Source organism: Buteo buteo, chromosome 22 (assembly GCF_964188355.1).
Source record: "Buteo buteo chromosome 22, bButBut1.hap1.1, whole genome shotgun sequence".
Taxonomy (NCBI): domain Eukaryota; kingdom Metazoa; phylum Chordata; class Aves; order Accipitriformes; family Accipitridae; genus Buteo; species Buteo buteo.
The window spans coordinates 22,939,449-22,960,848 of record NC_134192.1 but is presented as its reverse complement, the minus strand read 5'-3'; the positions used below and the strand labels follow the sequence as shown (position 1 = coordinate 22,960,848).

The 21,400-nt window shown below is 35.5% G+C and overlaps 1 protein-coding gene across 4 annotated transcripts in view; it reads right to left on the bottom strand.

The window, feature by feature from the left end:
- RPS6KA6 (ribosomal protein S6 kinase A6) overlaps positions 1–21,400 on the bottom strand; it is a 42,732-nt gene that overhangs the window by 6,099 nt on the left and 15,233 nt on the right. For all 4 annotated transcript variants that reach the window (XM_075054519.1, XM_075054520.1, XM_075054522.1 and 1 more), the window contains 18 exons: positions 19,004–19,085; positions 18,107–18,187; positions 17,494–17,573; positions 14,550–14,656; positions 14,239–14,276; positions 13,238–13,380; positions 12,336–12,406; positions 11,042–11,130; positions 10,521–10,585; positions 8,576–8,678; positions 7,090–7,214; positions 6,670–6,795; positions 6,007–6,096; positions 5,173–5,331; positions 4,562–4,723; positions 4,095–4,171; positions 2,285–2,402; positions 193–333 (listed from right to left, as the gene is read on the bottom strand). In XM_075054519.1, the coding sequence (XP_074910620.1) occupies positions 193–333; positions 2,285–2,402; positions 4,095–4,171; positions 4,562–4,723; positions 5,173–5,331; positions 6,007–6,096; positions 6,670–6,795; positions 7,090–7,214; positions 8,576–8,678; positions 10,521–10,585; positions 11,042–11,130; positions 12,336–12,406; positions 13,238–13,380; positions 14,239–14,276; positions 14,550–14,656; positions 17,494–17,573; positions 18,107–18,187; positions 19,004–19,085 (1,857 nt within the window). The remainder of the gene's footprint in view (positions 1–192; positions 334–2,284; positions 2,403–4,094; positions 4,172–4,561; positions 4,724–5,172; positions 5,332–6,006; positions 6,097–6,669; positions 6,796–7,089; positions 7,215–8,575; positions 8,679–10,520; positions 10,586–11,041; positions 11,131–12,335; positions 12,407–13,237; positions 13,381–14,238; positions 14,277–14,549; positions 14,657–17,493; positions 17,574–18,106; positions 18,188–19,003; positions 19,086–21,400) is intronic.

The window sequence follows — 21,400 nt, the reverse complement described above, 5'->3', positions numbered from 1 at the left end:
TTTACCAATAATTTGTCTATCGAACTTAAATATGTAGGTACCAGGAAAAACAAAAGAAAGCTAATTTCTCTTCTAAGGAGAAAAAAAAAAAGAAAAAAAAAAAAGAGTCCTGCCTGTATGTAGCTCTAAAAGCAACCCAACTCATTGTACATCCACCAGCTCAAGCAACATTCAGCCTCCAGGTTGTTTTACCTTTACTAGATGCGGTGCATCTTGCCTGTTCAGTTGATAATGCGGCAACTGGTCCCTACAGGCTATCCACGAATGTTTTAATACTTGCTCTGCTGTATACCGCTGATGTGGATCTACATGAAGCATATGTGATAACAAGTCCTAGATGAAAATGAAAAACGCACATCTATTCAGTTAAAATAATCTTATATACACACTTTAAAGCATTCATTATGGCAGCAATGAAAAAGTACCCTATGTCGCAGCGATTAACACAATGCAAACACACACACAGAAAAAAAATCAGCAGATAAATTGGATCATTCTGTGCCTTGACACCACAGAAGTCTGAAAACAATGTGTTGTACTATTTAATCTGTTTAACAGAGCAAGCCTTTATCATAAAGAAACCTACTGTTGTGTGTTTCATATTTCAGTTTACTATTAATATAATCTTTAAAAGACTAGAAATCCTATTAAAATCTAGCAGATAGATATTATGGAAGAAAACTATTATTTGCAACCATCTCATTTGTACTACACATTTGGGGTCTGCTGACTACGTATTACAATTAAATTCATATATAGTGATATACTATCAAAGAATTTTTCCTTCAGTGAGCTATATAAAGAGTAAAGCCAGCAGAAATAGACACTTGTTTTTGCCTGTTTAGAAGCATTAGCAATAAGGTACTAATTACAACATTGGTCAAAAGAAGAGCTGGGTGGGAAGGGCACAGAACAGAGACAGGAATAGCTTGAAAGAAAACAAAATATGAACAAGCTGACAGAATGTTCCCTTTGTTTTAGGTACAAAATGTTAAGCATTCTTAAATATACAGAAGTGAATTACTTGTGCTAAGGCAGCATTAGCCAACAAGTATTCTGAATCACTCCTACTAAAATGAACAAATTGTGCAGTTCCAAAGTATCAGGAAAAGATTAATATTAATGCCAAGCTTTATAGAAGGTAACACTGGTGACTAAGATACCTACAGACCAGGCCAACGCTAAACCCAGAGAACACATACAGCAATTGATGAGAGATGCAGTCTTTAAATAAAAAGGACAGCTGCATAATCAAGCTGATCGAAATTTTTGGCAAGATGTCCAGATATATTCGGTTGTTAAAGTACTAGTTTAATTGCTGAAAGTACTAACAAAGACAAAAGACCTGATGACTTCAGCATTGAACAACATTTAAGAAATTGCGCTACAAAAAAAATTAACCTATTAATACAAGACTGGTTAGCTACTAGAACTAACAGATAATTGTAAAAAGCCATCCTTCCATTTAAGGAATCCCACAAACACCCGATTTCAAGCCAACAAAAACAAGGAATAAACCCCCCCCTCATGATTAGAAAAGCCTACATTGGGACCTATCTTACTTAAAATCTTTGTCAGTGACCTGGGGGAAGGAAGAGAGTGCACTCTTGCCAAATTTGCAGTGGGGCACCAAATTGGAGGTGTGAGGAAAGAGCTAATGAGTTCAAGGGCAGGGTGGCCATCCAAAGGGACCTAGGCAGGATGGAGTAATGAGCTAACCAGAGCTGTACAAAATTCAGCAAGGACAAATGCAGAGTCCTGCACTTGGAAAGGAAGAAATTGTCCCCAAGGTACGGGGTGGGGACAGACTGGTTGGGGACCAGCTTTGCTGAGAAGGACCAGGAGGTTTTGGTAGACAGCAAACTGAACCTGAACTACCAGTGTGACCGGGCATCCAAGAACGCTGACATTCCTTTAGTCAGCACAGCCAAAGGAATGGAGACAGCGGACAAAGTAAAACAAGAGATGTTCTGGCTTGAAATTAGGAGCAGCTTTTTCCTCATTACAGCAGCCAAGCATTGGAGAAGGCTGCCCAGGCAAGCTGTTCAGTTTCCACCCTTGGGGGTTTCTAAAGTCAGACTGAATAAAGCCCTGAGCTACCTGGTCAGATCTCACAGCCGACCCTGCTTTGAGCAGGAGGTTGGACTAGATGATCTTCATTGCAATAAAGTCTGCAGATAATAATAGCAAACTACTGTGTCAGACTAGTCTATTTTATCCAGTTCAGAAGATGTTCATTTGAATTCTATAAAAAATAGAAGAACAAGACAAAACACATTTACACCTTTGCTGCATCTGAAACAGTGTCCCAGTTGCCTCCACTTAAAGAGAATTTTCCACTGCCTATCCGTACCAGGATCTCCTCTGGAGTATCGTTAGGACCATTGGCAAATGGAGTATAGCTGTCGAAAGAACAAAAACCGAAATGGCCTCGTTATATGCAAGAAGCTGCAAGTAATTGGTAAAAATCTCATGAATCATTCTGAGTAGATATCCCACTGCTGGCAGAAACACACTATATACTATTAAATACTTCTCACATTAGCATTTCATCTTCCAAACTGTATTATTTTCTTTCCCCCATAATTGTGGTTAATCAAGTAGAATAAATGGCAAATGCAGGCTAAAAAGATGTCTTAAGTTAGTTTCTTAATAATGCATTCTAACCAGTGCAGACTTTCAAGTTAAATAGAAGTGATTCATAAACACAAATTACGCTAGATTACGAGAGCATGTAAATTAATCCAAACCTGGAACAGTACCCTAACAGAATGGCCCAATAAAGCTGGAGTAACATTGTATTTAAGGTATGTGCATTTAATTAGACAGAGATTCAGCACAATATACACACATCTATCATTTGGGGAAAAGCTACAAGAAAATTTTCATGATAGTTATTTACTTAAGTGAGTTTGGGAGGCTTAAACCACAACGTCATTGGTTTTGGAGGCTTATAACAATTTACAGGGTTCCTGTACATTTGGCTTACTTCCTACAAATCCTACTGTGATGAACTCGAAAGAATTAAACTGACAAATCTGAAAACCAATCTGAATCACTTAAGTATGTATTATGATGTTCTGGCATCTCCTATGATCATAGGCTAGTACCAAGTTAGTTTTAACTATAAAATCCAAATCTTACTCTGATTAAGTAGTTGTATCATAATACCCCTTAGATTTCAAATTAGCTTGCAAACCATAATAATTAAGCTTAATACATTCTATCTTAGTACTTTGAAAGCTTTGCATAGAAGAAAGATCAACCAGCATTATCAACAGAGGTTTAGGAAGTGTCCCAGCCAGTTAGTTCTTGTCTTTCAGTTGATGAGTTTAAGAGTAATGAAATGGAAAGATAGGAATTCATGCTGGACCATTTCTTCCCCATACTTTCAACGTGCCTTTTGTTCAAACAATGTTTCTCAAGTGTGCAGGCAGTATACTTCCCAATATCTCCATACTTGCACTTAAATCATACAGCAATCTGAGTTTTGATGACGGAACTGTAGTGGTGGTGGTGGTTTTACATGGAGAAGTACAAATTTATCAAGAGAAACAGTTTCCAATAGATAGACTTTTTTCTTCTAGATAAATACTGCTATTCTTCTGTTAGAGCAAAACTCAGAAAACCTTTTATCATTTGGCCACTGAACACTTCATGGCGCTTAATGAAAGTTCAGAGATTTAGAAAACTTAAGAGGTTACAAGCCAGTGTGTTCTACAGAAGGGCCAGGAGTCCAGCCTGTGGCAGGAGATACAAGAAGGTGGACTACAAGGCTACTAGTGTGGGGAGGACAAGAGGCAGGAGAAAGAAGAAAACCACACACTTTCACAGACTAAGTTCTCTCCTGGAAACTGGAGAGTGTCTTTGGCATCTGCCAGTCATGCACTGTAGAAGAGAGAAGCCTTGAACCTACCTGTAAGATAAGCCTAGTTTTTGTATACATTTGCTTATAGCTTCCTGTTCCACTTCAGTGTCTTTGTCATTCTGCATTCAAACCAATGAGGTAATATCTTATGATTTTAATGAAAGCAAGGATTCATGCAGCATGCTGGAAGTTTAGGTAAACAAAAGAGCCAAGAAGCATTTCTCACCCTGCCAACATTGTGTAAAGGAGAACACCCAAGCTCCATATGTCACAAGCAGCATCATATCCCTGTCTCATGAGAACCTATAAAACAAAGAGTGTTAAAGACTTTTCATATATTAAAAAACCACCCCAAACCCATACCACTACACAGCCTAAGGAGGGGTAAGTCAATCCCAGGATAATTTCAGAGGTTTGATTATTTATTTTTCAATATACAGGTTACAGTGACTATCAACAATATTTCTTGTCCCAAGAACATAACCTCTTAGGATTCTCAACAGGCTTACATCTCATTTTAGAGTGTAGATTCTGCTATTTTTAAAGCGGGTTTATTATAAACATATGCAACAGTGTTTATAAAGTACGTATAATTGTATCTGAAGAAAACTAGCACAATATTTTTTTTTTTTAAGCACTGCTAAAAAGTTTAAGTACTCGATGCATCAAAAACAGCATGGCAGCTTAAGATACCTCTGGTGCCACAAAGTTTGCGGTGTAGCATGGAGTCAGAAGTAGTCCATTTTCTCCTCGAAGTTGTTTTGCAAATCCAAAATCACAAATCCTGATAGAATCAGCATTATTTGAATCATCCATATATAAAATATTACTAGGTTTAAGGTCTCGATGCACTACCTTTAAACAAAGAAATTTTAAAATCCATCATTTAGAAGTTGCATGTATATTTGTTTGTATGGAATTTGCAATTTATAAAAGCTATTCTCTAGATTAATATACTTATTAACAGTTCTATACAATTACATAACTTTAAAGTAACAAAAATTCTGGTGCAAGTAATGTCATAAAAAGCCTACTGGCTCATAATGCAACTGGAACTAACATAACCGTTTGCCAAAAAGCCTAAGAGAACAAGTATATGCTGTTTCATAAACTGTAAAAGTAGAGTCAAAAGGACTTGCCAGAATAACAGGATGAGTTGTTTATATTGTTCACCTTTGTCATAAAATACTCAGAAATCTTCTTCCTTTCTGCCATAAAAACAAGCCAAGCAAAGCACATAACAAAAGGCATTTGTTAATTCTAGGAAATGTGAAAGAAGCTATGTCATAGAAGAAATCACTCACTCCTTGGCAGTGCAGGTAGTCCACAGTCTTAGTTATAGTGTATAACACAGCGCTAGCCTCTCGTTCTGAGAAGAACTTCTGTCTGAGAATTCGATCAAGCAGCTCTCCTCCTTTCATCAGTTCAGTGACAAGGTATATGAATCTGCCATCATCATATACCTGATGAGAAGTTTAACAAGTGTATACATACATAAATACACACATATCTATTAAAAGATCATCTATAATTATACATCCTGATAAATGAAAATTACAGACTAGATTCTTCACCTATTCACATATGAACTTCAAGCGCCAACAGCAGGGACTGGAAAATTTCATTCTGCAATTCAAGAGCCTTAAAGCATGAAGCATAAGAAAGCTTATGTGTCATTCTGTGAGACATTGAGGTAATCAAACGTTAATTCATGACTCGGAATTAAATATTTTTTTTCAGTCTAGGAACTTCTGTTGTAACAGGAGAGTAGCCCTACCACTCCCTATTGCTCTTCCCTCCCATGGACAAATTTTAGCTGCTGGCACTTTGCTTATGCAGGACAACATGTAACTGCTTTTTCAGATTACCAACACATTAGCTACTCATTTGAAGTAAGAGGAAATATGACATTTCTAACCCTACATCATTTCTCACTTCAAGCTAACTAAAAAGCATTTAGAAGAAAATCAGTATCAGGACAATGTCATATTTTGAAATACTCAACACTTTACTATATTTATTGCTCTCCTATTTTACTATGTAAAACAAATTTAATAAATCCCAGTAAACTCCCTACCTCTATATTTACTTATTGACTACTGTGTAATAAGAGGTAGCAGAGAAAAAGAGGTACATACATCCTTTAAAGTAATAATATTTGGATGTTGTCCATAACGCATGAGAATCTCAATTTCTTCTGAGGGATCCCTCTTACTTTTATCAATTATCTGCAAAAAATAACAACAGGAAAAACAACTTGGCTAAACAAAGTCTATTTAATAAAGAAAATTTTTTGTATTTATAGTCTCACTTCAACAACAGAATAAAAAAAATTTTCTAGACTTCATTACTTCTTACTGATCATGAGCAATTGATCATCCAGCTTCACACCTCACTGTTTATTCATTTCTTGCTCTCTCCTTGCTACCAGTTAAAACTGTATCATTAATGCAGTCTATTCTGCTCCAGTGGACAAGGAAATGCAATGGACTGTCTGAAGCATCACTGCTTCCCTGCAGCCCAGCTCCACGCTTGTGGATCTTAATTTTATTTCAGGTGTGCTCACCATCGTACAGTATCTTCAGGCCTCAAGACTGAATTGTAAAGCCAGTTCTTCAAAGCCATAACCTTACCCACAAAAAGAAGAGCTATAGAAGCCAAATACACAATTTAAATTAAGAAAAAACTGTTTTTAATTTCTCACAGTATAGAAACAGCTACAGTAACTAGAAAGTTCATGTATTCAAATTCACAAATCTACTGCACAATAATTTCAGAACAGAGACATTTATTCAAAGTACCTTTACAGCAAACTCCATATTTGTAGCTATGTGTATACATCGCTTGCAAACAGAGTAGGAACCAACACCAATATCTTCCTTCAGTTCATATACATCAGTAAACTGTGCGCTGTTTCCATGAAGTTGCTTTAAAAAAAGAACAAACACGTACAAACTGTCACCTAAAGCAACAAGATGCTCTTTGCCATAATACTGTTTCCAACAGCAGAAGTTTCTTCGGCTTGCCCATGCTTTCTCTTTTGAATCCTGCCTCCAGAAAAACAGCAACTCGCTTTTTCAAATTTCAAAATATCCCCTGGAAGCATTTTAATAATGGACATTTTAATAGTCTCCCCAACAAAAAAAGAACAGACTGTAAACACTAAATATTGGTCAGTCTTTGGCATGTCAAAAAAGGTTTCCCAAAAAATAGAATGTTACCTGTACTATTGGCAGTATATTGGTGAGTGGTGATATTTTATGATCTTCTACAGTAGTAGTCGCAACAAAACTAAATCCTTTGAAGAGTTGATGTGCATTCGCACTAGGTGGGACTCCTGGAGAATCTAGTGGCATACACATTTCATTAGCATAGCTAAATCCTAGCAAGGCTATTTTTTAGCATTCAGGAGAGATGTTAGAAGACACATTTTGAGGGAACGGAAGCAAACAAGGGCAACATTAGATGTTGAATAAGACTTGAGTCAGTTATCTATCTTCTCTTATTTTAATAATACACACAAAGCAAGCATTCCTGGGTTCTACCTAAAACTGCAAAACACTGCAGGAACTAATGTATGAATACATGCTTTTAGGAAGAAGTTTACTGAAGCACACCACTATGAGAAAGAAAAAGATCACAGCCTTATGTTCAAGGACTGCATCACAAAGAAGAGCGCCCACAGGTTTTGCTACTTCAGTGGTATATGTGCTGTTGGCAAGGCCCAAGTGAGGCAATACAAGAATATTCTATTAATGATACTACTGAATAATTAGAAACAAATTTTCCTCAGATTATGTGCACCTCTGAATTCACCATTTGAGTTTTCACAGTAAGCACAGTCTGATAAGTCTGCGTAGCCTATTAGAACCATAGACATTCTCCAAACAAACATGAGAAGTTGTTTTAGAAGTTGGATGCAGCAGTACAGAAAAAAATTCACAAAAGAAAACCTGAAGTGAAACTTGAAGCGTACTAAGCAACAAGTGTTTGCAGTTACTGTCTTTGTTTCCAAGGTCAGTTACTTGGAAATTTTCGCAGTGCAATAATCTAAGGGATATTTTAAAAATAAATTTTCATAAGCTTCTCGAAACTATTTGAGATGTCTTTGCAACTGACCTAGTAGTACAGGTACCCAGTCCACTGTACATTTTCGCCACCCTTCTCTACCTTTGAACCACAGTTTTCAAAAGTAAAGTCAAATTCAGCATGGGTAGTGAGGGGAACAGCTCAATGAAAAAATTATTATTTTAATACGAGTTTTAAGATTTAATTTTAATAATTATAATAATTAAAAGGCTCAAGAAAGTTACTTAAAGCAAGTCATTTTCAGTGGAATACTGACCCTAAAAATAATCACTGCATTGCTGCAATCAAGTTTAATTTACTTTTAGTGTTAAGTACTTCGCCCCCGGAACCACTGCGGGTCTGACTTTAAACCATAACTAGAAACCATACATAATTCAGCTGTTAATATTCCTTTTTTTTTTTGGTGTGTGTTTGTTAGTGAATCAAAGTTTAGCAGAATATTTCAAAGAATGGGAACCCGCTGAGGAAAACATGCTTCTTCGAAGTACTGGAACCCCATTGCACCCTTTCCTTTTAATGTCATAGCTGGCTTTTTCTCTTCGAAAGCTTCTTGTTGTAGCATTAATTTGACTCCTCTTGTCCCATGAATCTCACCAATTTATAACCATGCACAATTACCTTTTGGTGTTTTTGCTGTGAATTCTGGATCAAAACAAAAGGTATCTTCTGGCTTTCCAGAAGCAGGTTTAAACGGGGGTTGAATTTCTCTTCTGAACAGTTTCTGAAGTAGAAGGACAAAGTCTTGTAATTAAGAGTGAATGAAACTTCCATGGGTGCTGTAATTTTGCCAAGCTAAAGGGAAAGCAACTCAAATGTTACTGTTTTATTAAAACAGTTTTCTGAAAGAGTGAGTAATATAGAGCAAGTAGAAAACCACAAATATGTACAGAAACACTAAGTTACTTTCACATACCTTTGATCTGAAATGCTACGGGAAATGTTACAAGTCAAACAATTCACAGCTCCAAAGGGAGCTTCCCCAAAGGGAAGATATGGAATACAGTCTTTACCTTTCTATTCTGGGTCCCAGACAAAGACCTGTCACGAGTGACAGGCGTGTCCCTCTTGGCAAGGAACTGCCAATTCTCAAAGTTCTATTCCAGGTTTTTCCTAATCTACTAAACTAAGGCAGGGGGGAAGGAAAGGGAAGCGGAACAATGGCTCCTCCATTTTTTCCTCCTTTATTCAACATGCTTTAGAAAAATGCATTGCCCAAATGATCTCAAATCAGCAATGAGTGCCATTTACGAGAAAATTTCATGCCAAATTATGTCAAAGCCCCATACAAAGTTCAGGAAGTTCTGAGAACATTTTCTTGGGGTTTCTCTCATCCTTTCAGACCTACTTTTTGCAGTTCTTTTCATTTAATCTTCCTGCACAAGAGCATGCAATGTATTTCAATAACAAAAAAAAAAAAAAAGGTGGGGGGGACGACCTGAATTCATCCCAAAGAAATAATGGGATACAATACAGAAGTGGTCATCAACACTACCATATTGAAATAAATACAAAGCACAGTGAAATAAAAAAAGAAAAAAGGAAAGAAAGAAAAAAAAGAAAAAATAAGGAGTTAGAACTGCAGATTTTTCACACATCCTTGCTGGTTTTTATTTCAACATCAGTCCCTTAAACAACCAAAATAGTAGATAATCAAGCCATAATAACACAGCCTTCTCTTACAAAGTGTACTCACATAAACAGTGAAGTTTTGCTGTTACTAAAAACTGTACTTGCTAATCAGGACTCTATGGCAGATGCTGCATAAAGACAGCTAGAAAACCACCTTCGCAGAAGTAAATATGAGAGTCAGGGAAGGATAATGACCACAGCTTTACAGAGGCAGTTGAGCACAGTATTGGCTAGCATTGCCAATAGCCCTGCCAGCACAGCAACATCTTATTTATTGTGTCTATCCTTTTGTAGGCATTATAGCAAAGGAGTGTTTTCAGAGCAGATTTATTTGATATAGAGCATCTCGGTTTTGAGAATGTTTCTGGGAAACACATCTCAAAAGATTACAGAGAACCGCAGAGGAAAAGCATCAAGGTGCTTGTTAAAAATTTAAGCAGGCAATCATGAACTTGTACAACTTCTGATAATGTCGGAGCACCAGAGTCAATACTTCCAACTGTGAATGGAATATGACTGATAAAATAGCAACATGCTGTGGCTAACTAGAGAGAAGTCAAAGAGAATTATAGTCACAGTGAGTTTTTGTGCCCTGAATGGAAGCACTAGATAGACACTTACTAAAGAAAAGGATTCTTCTACATAGGGAAAACCAGCATCCTCTCCCAACTACAAATGCTCTAACAAACAATTTAAGCTTTAGAATGCTGCTACTCTTAATTATTTAAAAAGTAAACGTACAATTTATAATTACTACTCTCTATACCACAAACACTACAGTTCCAAAAGCCAAGTAAGATTATAGTAGAAGCCAGAACTAAGTCAGCAGTATTGCAGTGTTTATTGTGCCCTATTCAGATGCAAATACTTACAATGCTACAACACACAGAAAAATTAAAAACAGCCTTAATCATTCAGATAATTTTGTACCTACATTCCAGTCAACAGTAGAAAAAAAAGGATGTCTCTTGATTTCTTCAACTCCATCTGAACCAGCTCCTAAACAAAGAAAATACTGTATTTAAAACACTTAGGTAAAGTCTTTGAAGAAGACCGCACTAAAAATTAGTTCATTTCTAAAAATTTTGTATAGACATGGTTATTTGAGGGAATTGTAAATACAGAAATATTCCAAGGATATAAAATACTCAATTAAGTAGTGTATACCTCATCAGGGAGGCAAACAGAGTACAAGAAGCCCATAAATACAGAATGTCAATATTCTTTGCTCTGACACTGTCAAAGCTTTGGCTCACTGCTAAGAGTCACTGGTCCAAGAAAGTAATCATTCATTAGCCAAACCCAGGCAGTCATGATCCAAGCTAACAAGAAATGGTATCTAAACCCAAATCTTACTGACCGTCTGGAGGTTGAGAGTCTCTAGCAACTACTTTCTGTAAATAATCAACTCAGCCCAACTACTTTTATTTCAAAGATCCAAATAAATGAACCAACCTAATCTATTTGATGGGTTCCTTTTAAACAACATCCTCAGAAGACTTTGTGCTTCAGGGCTGAGGAACTGAGGCATTCCAAGTTTTGCTCTAAAAGAAAACAGAGAACAAGTAAGAAGAAACATATCTTACTAAAAATTGTCTACATATACTTCATTGCACAATTTGATGTATCAAAGATCTACTCCAAAGTCTTGTAGAGTGTACACGTTTAACTCATCAGCTTTTAGGTTTCACGAGTGGTTTAAAAACAAAACCAAAAAACCCCAGACAAACAAAACCTGAAACAAACCACCTCCCCCCCCTAAAAAACCACACCAGATCAAAAACCTCAAACCCCACCCAAGCCCCCAAACCCAGCTTTATGCTAAAATAGAATAAAACAATTATCTCAGGAATATGTAAGTATTTTCAAAGATACCTTCATTTCACCAGGAAGTTATCACCAAAATACCTCTACCAGAATCAAGGTCAGAAGAGACTCACGAAGACATCATGTAAAAGCTTACTGACTTTACCAAGCTTACTATATGAAAACAATTATGCTAAGGCAAGAACTTTTTCTGCAGAACTATAGCATCACTTAGAGCTCCAAGTGAGGCTAGAGATCTAATCCATCCACTGTCACAGGTAATACCACTACAAACTCATACCCAGGGTAAGTTCAAGCTGCCATATGTCACTAAGAACTCTCACCCCCTTCCCTGACTACCATCCCCTCAAAAGGCCCAAGGCTCTGCATGTGGTCTAAAGGAAATTCTTTGTTAGCTAAGCACAAATAAAGACGAGAACATATTTGCCCAACAACTTCACTTACTAATCACCAGTTTACCCCGTCTGTCTTGTTAGACAGCTTCTGTTGTAACCAAGGTAATTTAATATGAAAAATGTGAGCGCCTAAGTGCACTCTCCATATATACATACACAAAGCAACATCTGATTCGCTACTGCTTACAAAATAAGGAATGTTGTAACAGTAGCAAGAGAGTATTAACAACAACATGAGTGGTAAATAATGCTGGTCTAATTCACTGTACTGTTTTTATCTTTATTATACACCTACAATGAAAATACAAAGTTACCGCTAAGATTTTAATTCCTGTAGATACTTGGTAACATTTGCATGCTCTGGGATCTAAACCTTATTGGGGCAGGGAGGAGGGGGCACGGCACTGCCTTTTTTTGTTCTTGTTCTAGCTTAATGCTCTTCAAGGACAAGGAGTTATAACAAGCTGTTAAAACATGTTTAAAAATTACATTTTCTGACTTGCCAAAAAGTAAGAAGATATACTTACTTCAGTATCATATTCATAGTTTCATTTCGATCTTTACCTTGAAATGGTAGTGTACCAGTAAGCATTTCAAACTGAAAAGAACAAATGTTAATCTAAATCAACACTTCTTCCCCCAATTGCTCAAACAAAGCGATAAGTACTATACTCATCCCTATCGCTACATTAGACATACTGCCTTGAGCTTTTAAAAAATTATCAAAAAAGTTCACAAATCTAAAATTTTGTTTTCATTGGCAGTTTACATGATAATAACAGTGGCAAGTATAATGTAATGATGACGCAGGAATATTTTACATCCATAAGCTACTTAAAGTAATAAAATCCCCTCCATAACCAAGTTTTAGATATTGCCATACTCTGAAAACAGCAAGAAAAATAAATTCTAAACCAGTACTTCCTTCACTTTTTATGTCAAAATGCATTATTTCAGCCTGATGCTCTAACATATCATAGCAAAAGCATAAGTGCTAGCAGTTACTGGCTTATTTCACTACTCCACTCTGGTATTCATTCAATAGGCTTACTCTTACAAAAATTTAATTAATATTCCACCAAACCAAGTCTTCAGTTTTTCTTTAACTATCAAGTAACATGCGAAATGAATATAGAAACTAAAGTTTCAGACTGACTACAACTGTTCTAAATGACTAGTGGACTACACATATGATTTTTATGGTTCCTGATAAGTACTCCTTACAGGGCTAAGCAAGCAAACAGTAAATTTTATTCAGATTGGTTGCTATTTCAGTAGCAAGTCAGTTGTTGAATTCTCTCTTCCCCTTACCCAAGCATTCATAATTAGATCTGGACAAGCTTATTCTAACTACATCATTTCACATTCACTTCGACATACGCGGTGTATTCGTGACCTTAAGCAAGGTAAGCAGTGAAGCATACAGTACCATGAGAACACCAAAGGACCACCAGTCAGCACTCTGGTTGTGCCCTCGCCTGTTTACTACTTCAGGTGCCATGTATTCTACAGTACCACAGAAAGAATAGGCCTTCTTCTCTTGATCTACTGATTCTTTGCTGAGTCCAAAGTCTACAACAACAGCATTACAAGAATATAGCCAGTAAAGAACTTTAGAAAAAAACAATACTGTACATGGTATTGCATAATCAAAGTGTTGACAGCTTTTGTTTGCTTGCTTTCAGGAATATTATGCAATTATCCTGGCTCTTCATGAAACAAGAAACTGCAGATATCTAGAGATACCGTAGACATTTAGTATACTACATACCACCAAAACCATTCTATAAGTCGTATTAAACTGATGATTAGCTATCAATATTGCTATACAAAATAACTCATTTGAAATATTACACATTTAGAGCCTTAAGATAATCAAAAGTCCTCGTTTTCTCTGTTTACTGCCTGCTTTATTCACACAAAAAATTGGATAAAAGTAACAATGAGTTTCAAAGAGAACGCAGTCTGCATGGTCTAGTATTACTGAATGATGAATAAATAAAATCAGACTAAAAATATTGTTGTTATATAAGATAACATGGTTCTGCAACCTGACTCAAGTTCAGTAGAGTCTTACATGTCTGCTCACTTTATTCCCAGAATACTTTTTTCTCCCAGTTTGAACAGTGCCATTGAATATACAAGTCCTTGATATTAGCCCAACTCTCAAGATGAGGCTCTCAAGCGTCCCCTTTTAAAAAGGGGGAAATGATTGCTAATCAACAATCCCATTAATTATTCTTTCCAGTTTCAGAAGGAAGTGAGAATTTTAGGATTGAATTGTATTTAAACACATTATGCAGAATTTAGAAATTATGCATTTTACAAACATACACATACTCCAGCCATCATTATACTATATTAGGCTTATAACTAAAAGCTTATACAGAAATATGTCCAGAAAGTGCTATACTAATAAGTGTTACCTACCTGTTAACTTGATATGTCCTGCTTCATCAAGCAAAATGCTGAAAATTAAAATTCACATTCACCAATACACATAAAGAGGAATGTTTACATATAACATTTAAAATATAACAGTTAACAATTTTGATCTCCAACTTCTGTTATTAATTTAACAAACCAATATTATTTCATTTAATCACAGATATATTTTTTACATTTTATGTTTGTTTACATAGTCTAACAAAAATATTTTTAATTTGTCACATCACTATAATGGAAAATGCAAAGCAACAAGCGAAATACACATAATAGTGGTAAAATACATTTTACTTTACTTTTCTGGCTTCAGGTCCCTGTATACAATTCCCAAGCTGTGAAGGTGATCCAAAGCAAGGGCCAGTTCTGCGAGGTAGAATTTCACATCTTCCTCTGTAAACATAACCTAATAAGAACTGTATAGATTTACCTTCTGATCTTGTCTTCAGTTTTTAAAACTGCAATCTAAAAAATACTCCTGTCTGCCTAAGTTCCAGAATAAGTTTTAGAAGTACCTTAAGAACTCGTAATTCATTAATTCACCTAACAGAAATTATATACTAATACAGGCTAATCATCAAGTATACAAAAGAACTACCTGCAATACTTAAACAAAAACATCAGCAGTTACTGCAGAGCATAAGCTAACTTTTAATGTAATAAATTTAATTGTTTTATTTGGTGTTACTGACCACCAGCAGTCTTTCTGCCACAATCCTATACAGACTGTTTCCACTGCATCATAAAATTTAGTATATAACTGCTGTATTGGGTGACTGTCAACTCACATTAACAATATTTAGGAAAAAAAAAGGAGAAATCATTTAGGAAAAAGTATGCAAAATAAAACACTTTGGTGAAAATAACAATGACATGAAAATCTGCAGTGGGAGTTGAAGAACTACTCTGCTCTTAAGAAAAGAAATTTGAAGAACCCTAGTGAGATACTGAAAAACTGACTGACATTGCATATAAAGCATCTGAGAGATGCATTCCTATCCTAAATACCTAACAGGTTGCTTCTAATTTCATATACAAGAATCATACCTGCTTTGGCTCTTGTCATGTTCTACCAATTACTGGAGAAGCTAGTAATCTTTAAATTACTGGAATTGAATTTGAGGTTTAAGTGAACTATTCCCTTATTTGTTGAAAACAACAGGAACAAGGAGAACAGCCATCTCAACTGCACAGTAGATGGCTAATAAGACTCAAATTAAGGTAACTGGGCTTAGTGATTTAGTAGTACACTGATCTGTACTTTGAATTGCACATATGTAATCTGTTCTACTGGCAACAGAAATACTCCTAATTTCCATAATGATAAGTATTAATATTGTATGAATAATAAAGCTGTTACACTACACAAAGTTTCAGCTTAATTTTTTAAGGAGCAATGTGGATACTGTTTTTCACCTATATCCAAAAGAGCACGAGGAAACCTTGGATATCATTACTCCTTGGAGTAGCCAAAATGCAAATCTCGGAATGCAGTGATGTTAAATGGTAATCTACAATCTCCCAATAATAATTTAATTTAAAACTGCTTTCTGTGTCAACAAACACGATGCAAGTCAACTTCATTAAATGTTACCAATGAAAACTTCATTATAGACTCATTTCACTTCCACAGCTGGAACTTTCAGACCCACGTCAGAATTTAAACACCAACAAAAGTATTTTAATAACATACTAAATCCAATTAATTTAAAATAATCCTTGTGTGGAAAGTATGAAATGCCATGGGGAATTTACCATCATGTGTATTGTCCACCGTCTTTGTTTTACCATGTTCTTTTGAAAATACCCTGTCTTCTGACCAGAAAATAAAAAGGCCTGACTTTTTTTCTTTTCTATATACACAGTAAGTGTTTAAAAGCCATCACAGAAGGTAACTGAAGTCTTCCAAAAAACATGTAGAGACTAAACAGTAAGAAAACTTGACAATTATTACTTCTTTATTCCCAAAGGGAATACATACCTCTTTCAACCACCTAGCTAGTGTTATTATGGATAGACTTGCATCCCTTACTTAAGAATGTTACATACTCGGTAATCCCAGCTGCGTTAGTGCAAGAGCATAGTTCTTCCTGCTATACCAGAATTTCCTCTATAATTAGACATCCTATATTCAAAGCAGAGATTGACCTCTTTCCTACCTACTGTTCCAATAACCCTTTACAAGTCAGCCGGTTTAAGCTTTTAACCTCCATTTTAGCCTCCAGGTTAATTAATTTTGAGCTCAATTCTTAGACATGATCAGTTTTAACCAAGGTCAGCTTTTTATTAAAAAGGGAAACAAAACCCCCTTTAAATTTTTCCTTCTCTTTTGCCCATTCCTAAAGTAAAGCTTTATTTTTACAAAAAGCACATGGGGAAAAAACTAGCTCATGGCCTTACATACTGGGGATACAACAACTTCCTTCATGTCATGAAAAAAATCAGTCACATACACAGTTTTCTCATTTAAGAAAGTGTCTTTTGTGATGCATTAGCAATATTAAGTGTATTTACACTAGTGAAAACACTGAAAAGCTCTCTTACTGTGAAGTTGTTGGGAAATTGCCATAAAAAATTTAAACCTTTATGAAAGGCTTGCAGAAAGAAAATAAAAATCTTATAAACATGTTCATAATACTTAAGGAAACATATAATAAATATTGCATGACAAATGTTTAAAAAAAATATTAACAAGCTGCATCATATTCCCTCCTCTGAAGCTCACTCTCCAGAAGACAAAAATAGAAATGAAAAATTAAAGTTCCAGTTGCATGCCAGTGTTAGATGAAGGGGAGCGGTCTCAAAAATACTCAATGTTCACACTTTGTGAGATTAAGCATTAGGATTTGTATTACAGCATTATGAAATTTTACAATGCAGCAGAAATGTCTTAGATGCAGAATTCCAGGAGCACCTAAGCTGACTAGGAGCATAAGAACTATACATCCCCTTTATTGCTAAATCTTGATTTACTTCAGTTTGGTTTCCAAGCAACAAAACATTTTTAGACAAAAGAACTGTACTTTGCAAATACCAAATTAAGACTTAGGCCACTAATCAATACACACTCATGTTTCTTAAGGTTACAGAATATATTCTAGAGTACATAAGGGAAGCCCAACTAAGTTATTAAAAACTTGACTATAACAGGAAATATGGGGGAAACAGCTACAGAAGACAATCCTATACTGACAAGAAACCACCTGTCTAACACTGAGTGGAGATAAAATTTTAGGAACTTACCTCTTTGGATAATCGCGTGAATACATCTCCTCCCCTGAGAAAATCCAATATTAAATATAGCTTCCCTTCAGTCTGAAAGGCTTTATAAAAATAATAAAAAAAATAATCAATAGTTGTGTGGCAAAGATTATCTACAAAACAGATCTGAATGCTTTTACAACTTGGAAGTTTCAAGTGAAAGGCAATACTTTTGTAATGGAACTGAAATAACTGAGCAGCACATGAGGTAATCTATTAAATGATTACTTGCTTCTTCACAGCAGATAACCTCAGTCATAAGACATCATTAAAATACTGTTCTTTTATTTCTCCTTTGTCAAACAGGAAAACACCAAGTATGTGAATTACTGTGTTTTGGTTTTACTCAATGAAAAGTAAAAAAAAAAAAATCCTCTGCAAATCTTTAAAGATTTCCTGGAAAATTCTTACATTTCAAAAGGACTTAACCAAAAACTTTTATATACATGTGTAGTTACGTTCTGGTTTTAGTCTTGGGATTTAAACTTGCAAGAACCTAATTTGGGCACTAAAATGGACACTACAAAACCAAGAAAGAACACGATCAGCTATGCCTTCAAGTATTGAAAGAAACTGTAGCAAAAAAAATACCAACCATAGTGCAGTTTGACGATAAATGGATGATTTACTTCTACTAATATATCTCTCTCCATTTTTGTACGAACTCTATCGCGAACTGAGGGGGAAAAAAAGAAAAAAAGACTAGTATGAAACAAATGTATTTGGTATAATACAAATGGAGCAGAAATTAGCATACGAAAAGCTGTTGCTGTCTAAAGTAGTACTTTTCCTTGTTACCTTATTTAAATCTCCCACAAAACACGTACTTTCAGACAGCAAAATTCTATTTTGTTTCTTACCTGCCCCAGCTTCCTTAATGTCTACTTTTTCTTCCAACACATCCCAATATTTTGGGATAAACCATAATCCTTTCAAGAAAAAAGCTCACATCCACACTTCCAGACAGCTAACTTCAACCTCTGAATTAACTAACTGTACTGAATATATATTTTCTGTCTTTTAAGATTACTTTTTCCTCTTCAACTAGTAACAGACCCTATTTACACACAGTGGAGTTACATCCATTAAAGTGCCTTCTGAAAGCCAAAACATTCATTTAGCTTGCTATGGCACCTATAACAAGGGAATAACTTAACAATTCTAAGCACAGTAGAGTTCTAACTTGACAAAAGACAAAAGGAAAATTGTTTATGAAATTAATTTGTTTTAATGTAATGAAAAGGCTAAACAGAATTAAATAATGCAATTTTAAACTTTGACAGCTATCTGTCCAGATTTAAAATAATTCTTAAACATGAACTTCTAAGTTACTCTATAAAAAAGGTACTTTCAGAGAAGAGCTATGAACTCACTGAAAAAAAATTTAAGATTAAAAAAAGATTTAAAAAAGAAGTATTTACAAGAGTCATTTAAGAGATGCAGGTGCACTGAAAACCATTTTCTAAAGTTCCAATTCAAAAGACACACGTACCTTTTAAAGAAGCTTTTTTCAATACTTTCATTGCATAAAGCTGCCCAGCATCAGGACCGATTATTTTCCGTACGAGGAAGACCTGGTAATATAACCACCACTTTTAAAATTACTGCTAAAAATATTTTATGTAAATCTGACAAAAAAAACATTACTATGTCTTTACTTTTAACTTCATTAATACAGACTACAAGTCTGTATTCTACAGAAGCCAAAGGGAGATCCCTGGGAAGGATGAACTGCAGAGAGAAAACAAATGCCATGAAGGGCACATCCCTAGTCCCATCTCGTTCCTCAAAAACTCTGAGGAATCAAAAGATGCTAAATATTCACAGTAAGTCTTTTTGCATAAGCAAGCTTAGTAATCAAGTAAGCAACTATCACAAACCTCCTATTAATTTCAGGCAGCTTTCAGTGTTCTTTCCTAAGTACACATCTTTAAAGGAAGGACAAAATTGCATTGCCTTAATAAGATTAGAGGTACATGCACCACCAAGCTCTGTGAAGTATTCAGATTGGTCATAAACTATACATTCTTTCCTATAGCAATCTGTTTAAATAAGTACTTACCAACTAAGTACTTACATAAATGTGTGTGTTTATATTACTTTCTTGGAGAATGACAATTCTGCCTGGTCTGCCACCTCCTAAGAGATTTTTGAGGTTTAAGACCCAAGTCTCAAATATGTAACAGGCTATATTAATGAATTCTTTAAGAGTGGTGAGACAAAAGCAAGGAAACCTCACCATTTAAGATCAAAGCACCCCTTCCCTCTGGAATAGCAACTCCAACAGGTTTTTCTACTCTTTCCTTTCCAGAGGAGTTTTAAAGATAGATGATATATAACTTGATACTAAGAAAAGCATAATATTAGATAGAATAATGCAGTACAAATACATGTACCTCTACTGACTAATATTCTAACTACTAGGTCTTTCAATTTACAAAACAGTTTGGTATGTGCTCCTGTTTCCAAGTTGTTGTTCTTATAATAGCAATTATTAGTTATGAGGAATGTTTGTACTGCAAAAAAAAAAAAAAGTGCAAGTCACAAGAGAATGCCAAGAGCTACCCGAAATTGCCTCTCTGATCTTACCTTATTCAGATTTTCATTAACACTAGATTTATTTACATATACACTTTGTTAGAAATTACTTAGAAATTGTTAAAAAAAGATCAAATACTCATCAACTTTTCCATTCTAGAATCAGAAATTCATACGCTGTCACTGACTAAATTGTACAGGGTGGGGGTTGTTTTTATTTAAGCTCTGGTTCGATGAAAAAAGTCACCATGTTTCAAGGTTATTGGGCTTTCTGTTTTAAGTTTTGCCCAATGATTGACCTACAGCACTACTCTCAATGTTGATGCTCAAATAATAAAGGGAGTAATTCAAACACCAGCAAATAAGAAAACATCTGTAGAGTAACACACTCAGTTACAAAAGTAAAATATTAATAAGCATGTACAAATATTTTAGTGCTTAATAACTAGCAGCTTGTAAGAATGTACGGAATTCATGTACAAGTTACAAATTCTGGCTAACAAGGACCAAAATAGTTGCCACTGAAAACTACTCAAGCACCAGCTATTTAATTTGCAGACAAAGTCTCCCTAATCCCACATCTTGCAGAGATGCAATGGTCAATTGTTCAATTGTAAAGCACAGTCAAGATGGACACATACTGCGCAAAGCGATTCACCTAAGTGAATCGAAGACCATTTTCACCAGACCAGGTGCTGAAACCTCAGAATGCTATCAAAGGCTGAAGAGAGAAACTCGGTAACGGACATGAGGTTTAACCCTTCATTTCTGTGAAGCTGCATTAAATCCTGCACAGATGCCAAAAAAACCACGTAGAGAATGGGCTGTAGCACTATACTAGGCTAGAGCAAACAAATCTTGTGTTTGCTAAACCCAAAGGGAGATCCCTGGGAAGTACGCACTGGAGAGAGAAAACAAACACCATGAAGGCAACAGCCATTGATCTTCATTGTTTGTTTTCTCTTTTCAATAGAAAGCAACAAATATTAGATAAAGAGCTCCACTCAGGTGTGCAACAGTCACCATCCAATTCTTAAAGCTGGTGTCTGAACCAAGTACTGCCAGGTTTCAAAAGCTCTGAAACAGATATCTCACCAAGCTGGTGGGATTCTGAGCAAGAGCATTCCTTAGGGTGTCAGAAGTCTGAACTCTGTAAAGTAAGAACGTGTCTGAGTCAGGGCTAAGATGTCCGCACCAGATGTGCTGAGCCCTAAGATAGCTTAAGATATATCAAGTCAAGAGTAATAAACGCATGGAGCCTTTTAGACTCCATGAGAAGTGTATGAGAGAATCTGCAACCAACATTACCAGGTAAAGAAACATTTCTTAAGCTGTAAAATATTAAGAAATA